Source organism: Sorex fumeus, unplaced genomic scaffold (genome assembly GCF_029834395.1).
Source record: "Sorex fumeus unplaced genomic scaffold, SorFum_2.1 ptg000207l, whole genome shotgun sequence".
NCBI classification, from domain to species: domain Eukaryota; kingdom Metazoa; phylum Chordata; class Mammalia; order Eulipotyphla; family Soricidae; genus Sorex; species Sorex fumeus.
Genome location: NW_026606264.1, coordinates 619,171 through 631,039, shown reverse-complemented (window position 1 = coordinate 631,039; position 11,869 = coordinate 619,171). Strand labels below are relative to the sequence as shown.

The following is an 11,869-nucleotide window of genomic DNA, read 5'->3' as shown; positions in this document are numbered from 1 at the left end:
AGTGTCCCTGAGTCCAGTGGGGACAAGATGGCAGCCTTCCTGTGTCGCGGGCAGCTGATGGGCATCGCAGAGCCAGCATTTCATACCGGACGGAGACGCCACCTCCAAGGAGGGGGTCATGCAACAGGCCCACCCCGGTTTCCAGGGGGCACAGATGCACCTGATGTTTCCAGAGACCCGTGGCAGTGACAGGAGCGTCCTCTCCCCGGTTCCGGGGCAGCTACCCGGGCTGTGTGCCAGCACTGTTTCACTCCTGGAGAGGGCTCAAGGCACACACGTGCACACACATGAACACACATGCAGAGTGCATAGTGATACACATACATGAACACGTGTACATACAGACACACATGCACAAGTATATGTGCACGTGCAAATGTGCAGAGCTGCAGTGACACACGTGTGAATACAGTTGTTACACTATGTACACAGAACATATATAAACATGTGCACATAAACATACACACATGCAGACACATTTGCACACAAACACATGTGCAGTGTTCATACAGACACACATGCATGAACACGTGTGCAGTATGTGCAAATGCACACGATCACATGCACACATCAACACACATATAAACAACAATGTGCGCATGTGTGCATGTACTGACACATGCATGAAACACACAGCATGTATACCACACGTGAAAACACGGGCACATGCATGGGTACATAGGCACACGTATAAAAACTGCACTGACACATATATGAACACACGTGTATAGCATGTACATGGACGTGTACACATAGTACACACAAACACGCTACACAGGGCCCGCATATGCATGAGCCCATGTGCACACATGTATACATGCACATGCAAACAAATGCCATGTTGCACACAAATACACATGAACATGAGCAAACACATGTGCAAGGATGTTCACACAATACACAAATGAACACACATGCGTAAGACATTGTGCACAAACACACATGAACACATGCACGCTGTGTATGCACACGGACAGTTGTAGACAAACACAAGTGCACACAGTGTATGCACGCTGACACGTACCCAGCACACCAACATGTAATTACATGGATGTGTGCGTCTGGACGCCTGGACACACACACATCTGAACACCACAAATGGACACGCATGCCACACACTGACACATCACTCCCGGGCACGTGGGCACAGGCAATGCACACGGGCAGATGTCTGCACGCACTGCCTGGCGCAGCGGGCAGGCGGGACCCGGAGGCTGGAGAGACTTGTGGGCTGGGCGGGCTCGCTACGGGGTGTCCTGGGCGCCGGGCCCGCCCTCCAGCTGGGCCACCGCCTGCTTCAGGTCCTGCACCACGAGGTCCACATCGGCCCGGGTGGTGCCGCGGCCCACGCTGAGCCGGAGCGCATTCCTGGCCACGTCTGCTGGGATCCCACAGCTCAGCAGCACGGGGGATGGGCTGGGGGACACGGGGCTGTCACTGCCGCGCCCCGTTGGCCCCCTCACCCACGTGGGGACCACAGACCCTCAATCCGCCCGCACGGCCATCCAGAGGGCCCGGAGAGTCATGAGGTGGGGCGGCTACTCACCGGTCACCCTGGTCCGAGTGGCATGCGGCCCCCACACTGGCCAGCAGCATCCGGCACTGCTCCAGCACCAGGCGGCCTGAGGAGACACCAGAGCCGGCTCAGCCACTCTGACTCCTGCCGGCAGAGGACAGCGACCCCGACCAGCCTGGCCCCCGGAGCCCCAACCTCTGTGCTTGGCACGGCCTGTCGCCAGTGCAGGAACAGGTGAGGGCACAGATGAGGGCGCAGGTGAGGGCGCAGATGAGGGCGCAGGTGAGAGGACAGGTGAGGGCACAGGTGAGGGGACAGGTGAGGGGACAGGTGAAGGGGCAAGTGAGGGTGCGGGTGAGGGGACAGGGGAGGGGACGGGAGGGTGCAGGGGAGCGTCCCTGCTGTGGCCACAGGCTGACTCGTCTTCCTTGTTGGGACACATCACTGTGACTAGGGAGATGGAGAGGGCTGTCAAGACTTCTGGGGTCTGCTCTGCACTGCGTACGGCCCCCAACCTCACCCCGACATGAGGGCTCACAGTGGGCCCCAGCCCCAAGTGTCCCAACAGAGGTCAGGGCCGCGCCCACTCCGTCACCTCCCCCATGTCCCCCGACAATGGGCGGACGGATTCACGGGGGCTGGGAGCCCGCCTCCTTTCGGGGGTCTGTCGGGGTGAGCCTGGGATGCCCTGAGGGCCCTCAGCAGGGGCAGCCAGGGTACACAGCGTCACCTTGCAGCTGGGGTCCCCGGATGGAGAAGTTGCAGGTGTTGGGGAGTCGCTCGGTGCCCGGAAAGCGGCTGTTGAGGTGGATCCTCGGGCCGAACTCAGCCTGGAGGAGCGAGGAGCGTCCATCACCCCCTGACCCCGCTTGGACGTCCAGTCGCCAGAGCAGGCACCCGCTGTGGGAGCAGCCCCGCCCCGGCCCCCACCCGCGGCATCCCCTCGGGGGTCTTGCCCAACCCCACCCACGGCTTCCCTCGGGGTCCCACTGGCCCCCGCCGCCCTCACCTGCAGCCTCTCCTCCAGGTAGTCACGAACGTCCCTCATGTGGGCCTCGTAGGCTGCACAGTTCTTGGTCACCAGCTCGGCTGCCTGGGGGTGCGGGGAGGCTGTGATATGGGGGCGCACAGCACCCGCTTTAACCAGCTGAAACCAGGTCCTGGCGAGGGAGGCACCCCCGGCCATGTCCTCTCCCGACAGCACCTGCAACCTCACAGGCCCTTTGTGGGGCCCACGGGGCTGAGGCCACCCCTGGCCATGCCCAGGAGCCCCTCGAGGTATGGTGGGACCAACGGGTACTGTCCCTGGGCTTGCTCCAGGCAGCGAGTATCCAGGGAGCAATCCTGGGCTTCGTTTCAGGTGGATGGACCGTAGGGAGGAGGGGGACACGGGCAGAGCAGGCACCCCCTCCCGGACGGGACCTCGGGGGGCCCAGGAGGACGCCCAGTGTCCAGAGGCCTGTCACCTGGGCTGGAGTCAGACGAGCAGGGGGACCTGGGGGGCGCGGGGGCAGTGCCCAGAGCCCAGCATCATGGCGGGTATGGGAGCCCCAGGGTGAGAGCAGGGCAGTGGGGGCCAGTCGTGGGGAGCAGGGGGACACATCGGCCAGGTCAGACCCCGTGAGGCAGTGGCCGAGGGGCTGTGGGGTGCTGCTGGGCCGGAGTACCTGACCCCGCCATGGTGGCAGGGCACCTGCACGCAGGCCCCTCTGCAAAGAACATTCTAGAAGCCTGTAGCATCTCCCTCCGCGGGGACCCCTTCAGGTGAGGCACTGCCGGCTCGCTCCTTCCCTCTGCCCCCTCCCCTCCCTGCCGCAGGCGCATTTCCAGGCCAAGCAAGGAGGTTCCAGGCGTTTCCACAGCATTCGTTTATTGGTGCACCCCTGCATGGGGCGGTCATGGGGACTGTGGGGAGGAGAGGGTGTGAGGCTGCCCGGCTGGCTGCCCCTCCAGGCACGGGCCCTGGGACCCACCACAGCCCGGGGGGGCACCCAGGGCCGTGAGGGACCCCTGGACCCCACTGACTTCGCATGAGACCTTTTCATTTTGGTTTTGGGGCCACACCCTGCAGTGCTCTGGGATCTCTCCTCCGGGGACTCGAGGGGTCACACGTGGTGCGGGGTCGACTATGCTTGGCCACGCCCACTGTACTGTCGCTCTGGCCAGTGCCTGGGGTCCGACACCCCCTTGCCTCCCTAAGACACCCCATGCGTGGGGTCCGGAGCTCCATCTCATGCCCACCTGAGCAGGATGATCCTCCAAGGCAGCACCCGGGACAGTCATGAAACCGTCACTCTGGGCTGGGGTCAGCTGGACGGGGACACAGCCTGGATCTGACTCCAAGGCCCGTGGACACAGCAAGCCCAGCCGACACCCCTTGGGGCCGCACGCCGGGGGTTGTGCGGGGCGGGGAGCAGAGAAGCGGGGGTTGCAGAAGCATCCCCCGACCTACCTTGCCGAGGCCGGCGATCATTGGCGTGTTCTCGGTCCTGGAAGACACAAGGCAGCAGTGCCACATGGGTGCCCACAGCGACGGGCGGGGCGACACCACGCTCTCTGGACCCTGCGCCTGCAGGGATGTCTGCCCCACTGCAGACTCGAGAACGGGCCTTGACCCGGGGGGGCACAGCCCACTATCCTTGGGGTGGGCTCGGGGGACTCTGCAGTGCCGGGACCTGGTGGGCAGCGCCTCCCCAGCCGAGCGTCGTGTCCCCCCGTGCTCCGCCCATGACAGGGAGACACGGGAGCTGGGCCCGTCCACCCTCTGGTAGTGGGGGACCCTGTGTCCCACAAAGGGGGCTCTGGGGCACCCAAGGGCAGCGGTGCTCCCCCTCTGCTGGAGCTGAGGGTCCTCCTGCCGCCTTCCACCCCGATGGGGGAACCCAGGCCCGGGGTCCCCACCACAGGCCCGGCCCCAGGACCCCGGCTCGGGCCCTTCTCCAGCCACACCCCCTCCCTGAGCCAACCTCGCCATGTGACCCCGAGGCGCCAACAGGCCCCTCTGCCCGGCTCTGACTGGCCCGCAGGGTGTGTGCGCTGTGGCGTCTCCTGGTGAGGGCCGCACTCCCGGGGGAGGATGTCGAGGCTGAGCTTGGATTTTGATCATCTGGATTCGCTTAAATGTTGAACCCGGTCAGTCCGTTACTTCCCAGGCTGGAGTTCTTAGCCGGGTCCATGACCCTGAAGATGCTGAGGTCAGTGACGGTCCAGGCTCCCCTTCCCATTTGGGATGGTTCTTAGCAGCAACTGGGGACAGGAGACCACCCACAGCGCCGTCAGGAGCCCCGAGGGCAGCACAGGCTGCTCTGGCTTCCGAGGCTCTGCCGCCTCCCTGACCTGCGTGCCGGCCCTGACCAGATCCAAGTGTCCGGCACTTCGGGACACTGTCACGCTGTCCAGCATGGCGTCTCACGCATAACACGGGGTCTCACACACGTCACACCCAGAGACCTTGGCGCATTTCCTGTGTGTCCTGTGGGTTCTGGTCTCACTGTTGGACTGTTCAATCCCCTCTTGGGGGTTTGAGGGGGGGAGGGCACACCCAGCTGTGCGCCAGCCTCCTCCTGGCTCGGGGACCGCACGGAGTGCTGGGGATGGACCCAGGTTGGCTGTGTGCCAGGCGAGCCCTCCCCACTGCACCGCACTGCCTCTCTGGTTCCAGTGCATCTGAGTTAGCTCTGTGTAGGGTCCTGAGGCGCAGGGCTGTCCCCGGGCACCCGACGAGGTACTGACTCTGACGTGCTTATTCATATGCTGCTGTCTGTTCCTAGAGTTTGCTGACGCTCCTGAGATCACCCAGTGGCTGGCTTCGAGTCGGAGTCACGGGTTAGGACTGTGCCTCGCACATGTGTGTCAGTGAGTGAGTTCCGCAGGCTGGCACAGGCCTAGCTACTGGTGCTGGGTCACCTCCGTCAATGGGGGCACATCTGGAGACACTCAGGGCTTACTCTGGCAGGGCCTGGGGGCGCCCGACTCGCCCTCCTGTGCTCGGCCCGTGCCCTGGGCTTCCGTGGGCGGCTTCTGTGTGGCTCCGCCCTGCTGAGGGCAGGAGACTGGCTGCCTCTCCCCTTCCAGTTCCCCTGAGTTTCGGAGCTCGGGCTTCTGCTGGCCCGTCAGGCCCCACCCCTGTCCCAGGAGCTTCCTTGGTCTGTTCCTTCACTGCTGACTGCTACTGTTACTCATACTCTGTTACTCCCTGTTACTGTTACTTATACTCTGTTACTCCCTGTTAATGTTACTCCCTACGGTTACTCTGTAACTTAAGAGCCCAAGGCCCTGCCTCCTGTGACAGATATTCTGTAGGATGTCCTACACAGTGCTCAGGGCTGACTCCTGGCGCCCGAGGCCCCTACAGGGTGTCCTTCCGGCCTTTCTTCTCCTCCTTCTCCATCATGCCCGAAGTGAGTTCCTGAGCACCGGCTGGTCACTTCCTTCCGGGCGGTGCCCTCCCTGTCCCTGGGGGTCACTTCCTTCAGGCACATGGTTCCTCTGCTCAGCTGCTCCTCAACTGCCCACTGCGGCCAACGGCCACTCGCTCACTTGGATTCCGGCTTCCCCGCCAGTTTCCCGGCCTTGCGCAGGCCTGGGGTCCTATTGCCCTTCAGGCGCTGCCCAGCTGGGGGGAGGGGGCGATGCCCTCAGCCCTGTGCAGGCCGGGAGGGTCCTAGGCCGAGGGGGTAGGCATGGGGTCCCCAGCATCTCCCTCAGCCTCCTGGTGTCTGAGGCCTCCTGGACTGCATCTGGGCCGGGAGGTGAAAGGTGATGCAGGACGGTCACTCCATGCCACTCCTGCGTCTGCCTCCTGTCCGGTTTCTGGCAAATGTCCCACTGTCCACGGGCCACCCTTACCAAGTGACCACTACAGGGATGTGGGCACCGCCAGCCAAGTCCAGGAGTTTCACTGGGACCCACCTGGCACCATGCAAGGGCTGGACACTGCCAGGGGCTGGACGCCATATAGCCGGCCAGCAGGGCCTCCCCTGCTCTCCCCACAGACAGGGCTGCTGAGTATCTCCGGACACAGATAAGGACCCTTGTCCCCTACACCTTACCCTGGCCGGAAGTTGCGCTCCTGGCCACCGCCGAACAGCATGGGGTACAGCGGGGTGAGGTCGCCCAGTCCACGGACGTATAGCGCGCCGATCCTGGGACCATAGAACTGAAAGGAAACGCCGGTCACTCGCTTGGCCTGGACCTTCCGGAACCCTCTATGCGCGTGTGCCGAGCTCCCGGGACACTGGCTCAGGGTCCGTGTCCTGCCAAGCCTGGCCGCACCAGAGAGCCGCTCCCCACACACCTTGTGGCCCACGATGGTCAGGAAGTCCACGCCCAGCTCCCCCACGTCCACGCGCTGCTTCCCCAGGGCCTGGGCCGCGTCCGTGTGCAGCAGGATGGCCGGCAGCCCGGCTGCCACGCGCTGGGCATTCAGGGCTGCTACGCGGCGGCTGATCTCAGGAACGGGCTGTGGGGACAACAGAGAGTGGCCACAGAGGGGAAGGGACCCTGGGCTGGATGGCGGGAGGATGGCGGGCCTGAGGGACAGTGGGGGCGAGGTCTGAGCGGACAGCAGGGTGGCCTGTGGCATGCATGCAGGACTGGGTCTGCAGCTGTGGCGTGAAGCCTGGGGTAGAAGGTGACCCCCGGCCCTTTGCATCACTCACCATGATGACACCCGTCTCGTTGTTGGCCAGCATGATGGTCACCAGGCACGTGGCTGGGCGGACAGCAGCCAGGACGTCATCCGCCTCTGCCCGTGCACTCACCTTGGACACAGGGACGAAGGTGACCTCTGGGTGAAGACAACAGACCCACGTGAGCCCAAGCCGACCTGCTTCCCGCACGCAGTGACAGACCGTGGGGTCCGGCTTCTCATCACCGTCCCTCACCGGGCCCCGAGCCCCTGCCCACCAGACCACTCTCTGTACCCTCTTCCTGCAGAGCTGGACCAAGAGTCCTGCAGGGCGGGCAGAAGCCCCAGGACATTGGCCAGGCCCCGGGGGGCGATGCTGGCCTTTCTCGGCCTGACCTTCCCCACAGCCGCTGCTTCGTGCCCCTCACCCCTGTACCAGGGAAACATCCCCCGGTGACCCCCGGGCCTTAGCTGGGTCCCACCTCCGGGTCCCACACCCTAGGGCCCTTCCGGAGAGAAACTCACCAGCCCCTCCCCCCGGCCCTGCTCCCGGGGACCCTCCATGGGGCGCGTCTGTCCTTCCCATCCCCGTGTCCCCTCCCCCCTCAGGACGACACGGGGCGGGGTGGGGGCTCTGAGGAGTTCGCACGCAGCGAGGGTCAGTCAGGGGCTCCTAAGTGACGCTCCCCGGTGGCTGCCCCCCACGCGGGGCCCCGGGAAGCTCCTAGGGTTCTGCCCACTGCGGGGACCAGGCAGCCGGTCACTCACCGGCCGCGCGCTCCCGCGCCAGGTGCTCCAAGGGCAGGCGGACGGAGTCATGCTCCACGGAGCAGGTGACAAAGTGGGGCAGGGTCCCCGCCTCGCGCTGCAGGCTGCACGCCTGGAGCCAGTGTTGCATGGCCGAGTGGATCACCAAGTTGTTGGACTGCGGGAGCGGGGCGTCACAACGCGGCTGGACAGTGCCCTGCCCCCGTCCCTCTCCCTGCCCTAGGCCCCCCACTGGACAGCAGGAAAGAGCGTTTTGGGGGAACGCGGCCTCGTGGGCCAGAAAGGGGGATGGTGCTGACCAGACCCGGCTGACCCAGCCCTGCTCCCAGCACCTTGGGCGGTTCCCCAAGCCCAGGGGTCAGCCCTGAGCAGCGCTGGGAGAGGCTCCCCACACACTCCTGGACACAGCTGCCCGGGACGGGTGGGGAGGGCAGGGCCACCCTCTGGGCAAAGACGGCGCCCAGGGCCCCCAGCCCGGCCCGGTGCAGCCACAGGAGCTGAGGACACGGCAGGGTTCGTGGGGCCCTGGACAGCCCCAGACACCTGCCCAGGGGGTCAGTGGACGCCAGCTTCTGCAGCTCCTCCTGCTCAGCCGTCCTGCCCCGGCCCTGTCCCTGGGTGGGCCTAGCCTCGTCCCTCCCTCAGCACTTTCTGACTTCCCAGAGGGAGGGATGGGTCCTTCCTCACAAAGTCCTTTCACTTTCCGAGTGGCTGGTTTCGGTCTCGCCTCGTCACTGCCTGTCCCTCCATGGGCAGGGCTGCCCAGTGCCTCGGGAGACGCTCACCTCGGTGCCCCCGGAGGTGAAGACGATGTCTCGGGGCTTCCCGCCGACCATCCTGGCGAGGTTCTCCCGCGCTGTCCCGATGATGTCCTTGGCCCTCCGACCTAGGGGCAAGGGGCAGGTGTCCACGCTCCCTGCGTCCACGCACTGGAGAGAGGGGGTGGGGGGAAGGCGCTGGCCTGTATGTGACCACCCAGGCCCGATCCCTGAGCACAGAACCGGGAGCCCAGCACTGCCCCCAGTAGGTGAAATCAAGCACTCAGACATGGGTGGGTGGTCCTGGGGCATGTGCATGAGGAAACTGTCCTGGGAAGGGCCCTGGACTAGGGCAGACCCCGGGGCCTGGGAGCCGAGACCCTGACCCACTCTGGCCCAGCCTCAGGCAGGGGGAGCCCTGGGCCGCCCCCAGGGAGGGGACCCTGTTGGGTGGCAGCTGTCCAGGTCTCAGGACAGCAGAAGTAGGAGAAAAGGCAGCTGGGCCTGACCCGGGGGGGCTGGGGGGTCTTGGGGGAAGCCCGGGTGCCGCCCAGGTGCTGGCACCAAGTCCCTGACCACATGGGCTCTGCAGAGACTTCCTGGCAACTTGCTCACCCTCAGTGGGGCAGAGCTCAGCACTGGGGCAGCGGCCTAGGGCAGAGGGCTGCGGGCCCAGCTACCCTCCAGGCAGGGATGTGGGCGACACCAGGGGCCCGTGTCCCCGAGGGACCAGACCTTGGTTCCAGAAACCCCACAAAGGAATCAGTGGCATAAGGAAGTCCTACAGGGAGACCTCGCCAAGACCCAGCCTGCTCGCTCCCTCTCTCCATCTGTCCCTCCCTCCTTCCCTCTCTCTCCCTTCCCCTCCCTCCCTTCCTCTATCTCTTCCTCTCTCCCTGTCCTTTTTCTTCCTCCCTCTCTCTTCCTCTCTCCCTCCCTCTCTCTTTCTCCTTCCTTCCCTCCCTCTCTCTCTCCCTCTGTCCCCCTCTCTCCCCTCCCTGCCCTCTTTACTTCTACACATGCCCATGGACGCCAGGTACGTCTTTTTCCCTGGGGTTTTCCTGAACTCTCCTGCGCCCCCACTCCCCGCCCCTGGGTCAGGGCCTCAGCTACTGAAATTGGGAGGCAAGGTCTGCGGAGGCAGGCAACAGCCCCAGCTAGGTGTTAATGACTGACCAGCCAGCCTGGAAAGGCCTTCCAGGGCAGCTTGTGAAACTGAACAAGCAAAATGATAGCCCAGCCCACGGCCAATCTGTGCCAGGACCCAGACCTGGGCAGGGAAGGCAAGTGGGCACGGCGAGTGGGCATGGCAAGTGGGCAGGCACCCTGAGAGAGTCTAACTCTCCGGGAACAGCCGTTAAGGAAGCCGAGGTTCGGCGAGCCCCGAAAGCACCCTGGCTATCTGCTGGCAACCCCGACTGCTCACTCCCTCAGCCCTGGCAAGAATGAACCGAAGCAGGGGAGAATTCTGGCTGGTGTCCAGCTGTCCCGGTGGTGCTCAGGCGACCCCAGGTGGGGTGCTTGGGGACGGAGCAGGGATAGCCGTGCGCAAGGCCACGCCTGAGCCCGGGCCATCTGCAGGGCTCGTCTGTCTTTCCGCAGGGCTCGTCTGTTTGTCTGCAGGCTCATGTGTAAACAGGGCACTCTGTGGTCTAGGCAGGGAAAGTGCTATTCTGCCCCTGGACGGACGGACGGGGTGAGGCCGCGAGCACCGCCCAGATCCTGCCCGGCCCCACTCAGGGTACCTGCGGGGTACGTGCTGCTGGGGTTCCCCCAGGCCCCCTGCAAGGCCTCCGTCACCGCCTGCACCACCTCGGGGTCCGGGGGCGTCGTGGCGTTGTAGTCCATGTACACCCGCCTGCAGGGGGGTGGGGAGAGGGTGCTCAGGAAGGAAGGAGGAACCCCCAGGGCCCCACCCCAGCAGAGGCCCCCACACCCCCTCCACCCCTGACTCCTCTGGGTCCGCACCCCCCTCCCACCCCTGCCCCCTGCGCCCTGCACCCCCCTCCCGCCCCTGTTGTGGTTTGCCAGTGCCCCGTTAGACTGATCAGGGGTCTCAGGGGTCGTGAAGGGTCTCAAGCCTTCTTTGGAGGGGCGAGACACAGCACAGGGGTTGGGGCTGACCCGGCTCCCAGCACCTCCTATGGTTTCGATCCTGCCTCGCTGATCCCTGAGCACAGGACCAGGAGCACGCCGTGAGCACCACCAGGTGTGGGCCAAAACCAAAACCAAAACCAAAACCAAAACCAGCAGGGCTGGTGAGGCTGTGACAGCCGCCAAACCACACTCCCCGGGGGAGGGTCTGCCCAGCCTGCGGAGACCCCGCGACACACTCGAGCCCCCTGGGCTCCCTCCGGCCTCGGCCCCACCCGCCGCCCGCCACGCTGCTGCTCGCAGCCCTCTCCCCCCGCATGGCCAGCGCTGACCAGGCCCCCTTAGGGAGCCGCCTGAGCCCCCAGCTGCCCCCGATCCCCTCCCTCGCCCTCCCCTGACCGGACTCAGGCGCCCCACGCGGCGCCTCGGGGTCCTTCCCTCCCCGGACCTGCCCTGCGCGACCGTGGACGGAGCCCACGGGCCGGCGTCCCGCGGGCCTCTGCGGGGAGGGACACGCGGACGCGGGGGTGCCCCGCCCGCCGGCAGCCCCCACCCGGCGGCTCCCCCTCCCCAGGGGCCTCCTGCGCGAGTGGCCACCGGTCCCCCGGCCCCTCCGGCCCCCGGCGCGGCTGTACCGGCCGCTGTCCCCTCCGGCCTCCTGGCCCAGACAGCGCCCCGAGGGCTCCCCGGAGGGGGTGGGCGCAGCGCCTCCCCGCACCTGTGCGGCGGGCTTGGGTCCCCGCCGACGCCGGGCGGCCCCGTCGCGTCCATCCCGCCGAGTCCGTCGGGCAGCGCCGAGCCCCGCGCCCGCCGCGCGTCCCGGCCGGGCGCAGAGGGCGGGGCCTCGGAGAGCGGGGCGCGCCCCGATTGGCTGAGTCGTGCCGGGGCCAGTCAATCCCCCAATCCCTTCGCTTCAGCGGCCGCGGGCCCAATGGAGGCGGGGCCTCCGGCGCCAGGCCACGATGGAATACTGATTGGTCGCTCGGAGTCATGTGATGCCCAGGAGGCGGGGAATTCGCGTGCGTCGCGGAGGGCGTGGCCGCTCTGTCCAATGAGAGCGCTCCGTCCTCTCGGAGGCGGGCTGGGGGCGTGGCCTCCGCGGAG

General features: G+C 65.8%; 1 protein-coding gene across 2 annotated transcripts; it reads right to left on the bottom strand.

Moving 5' to 3' along the window:
- Window positions 1–635: 635 nt before the first annotated feature.
- SCLY (selenocysteine lyase) lies at window positions 636–11,597 on the bottom strand. 2 transcript variants are annotated; one of them, XM_056108325.1, is made up of 12 exons: window positions 11,484–11,597; window positions 10,417–10,529; window positions 8,699–8,799; window positions 7,914–8,025; window positions 7,177–7,304; window positions 6,813–6,977; window positions 6,568–6,674; window positions 3,969–4,005; window positions 2,526–2,609; window positions 2,247–2,346; window positions 1,547–1,622; window positions 636–1,416 (listed from the first exon to the last, which is right to left on the bottom strand). In XM_056108325.1, the coding sequence occupies exons 1-12, from the start codon at window positions 11,534–11,536 to the stop codon at window positions 1,245–1,247; spliced, it is 1,248 nt and encodes a 415-aa protein (XP_055964300.1). In that variant the 5' UTR covers window positions 11,537–11,597; the 3' UTR covers window positions 636–1,244. The 2 variants fall into 2 exon arrangements, with proteins under 2 accessions (XP_055964300.1, XP_055964299.1); XM_056108324.1 differs by having other exon boundaries at window positions 641–1,416; window positions 7,914–8,070.
- Window positions 11,598–11,869: the final 272 nt, after the last annotated feature.

Excerpts from the sequence above, each read along its gene's own strand:
- SCLY (XM_056108324.1), bottom strand. The coding sequence starts at position 11,536 with ATGGACGCGACGGGGCCGCCCGGCGTCGGCGGGGACCCAAGCCCGCCG. Across the intron at positions 7,305-7,913 it reads GGCGCGGGAGCGCGCGGCCG|AGGTCACCTTCGTCCCTGTG; the intron begins GTGAGTGACCGG and ends GTCTTCACCCAG. Across the intron at positions 6,675-6,812 it reads TGACCATCGTGGGCCACAAG|TTCTATGGTCCCAGGATCGG; the intron begins GTGTGTGGGGAG and ends GTTTCCTTTCAG.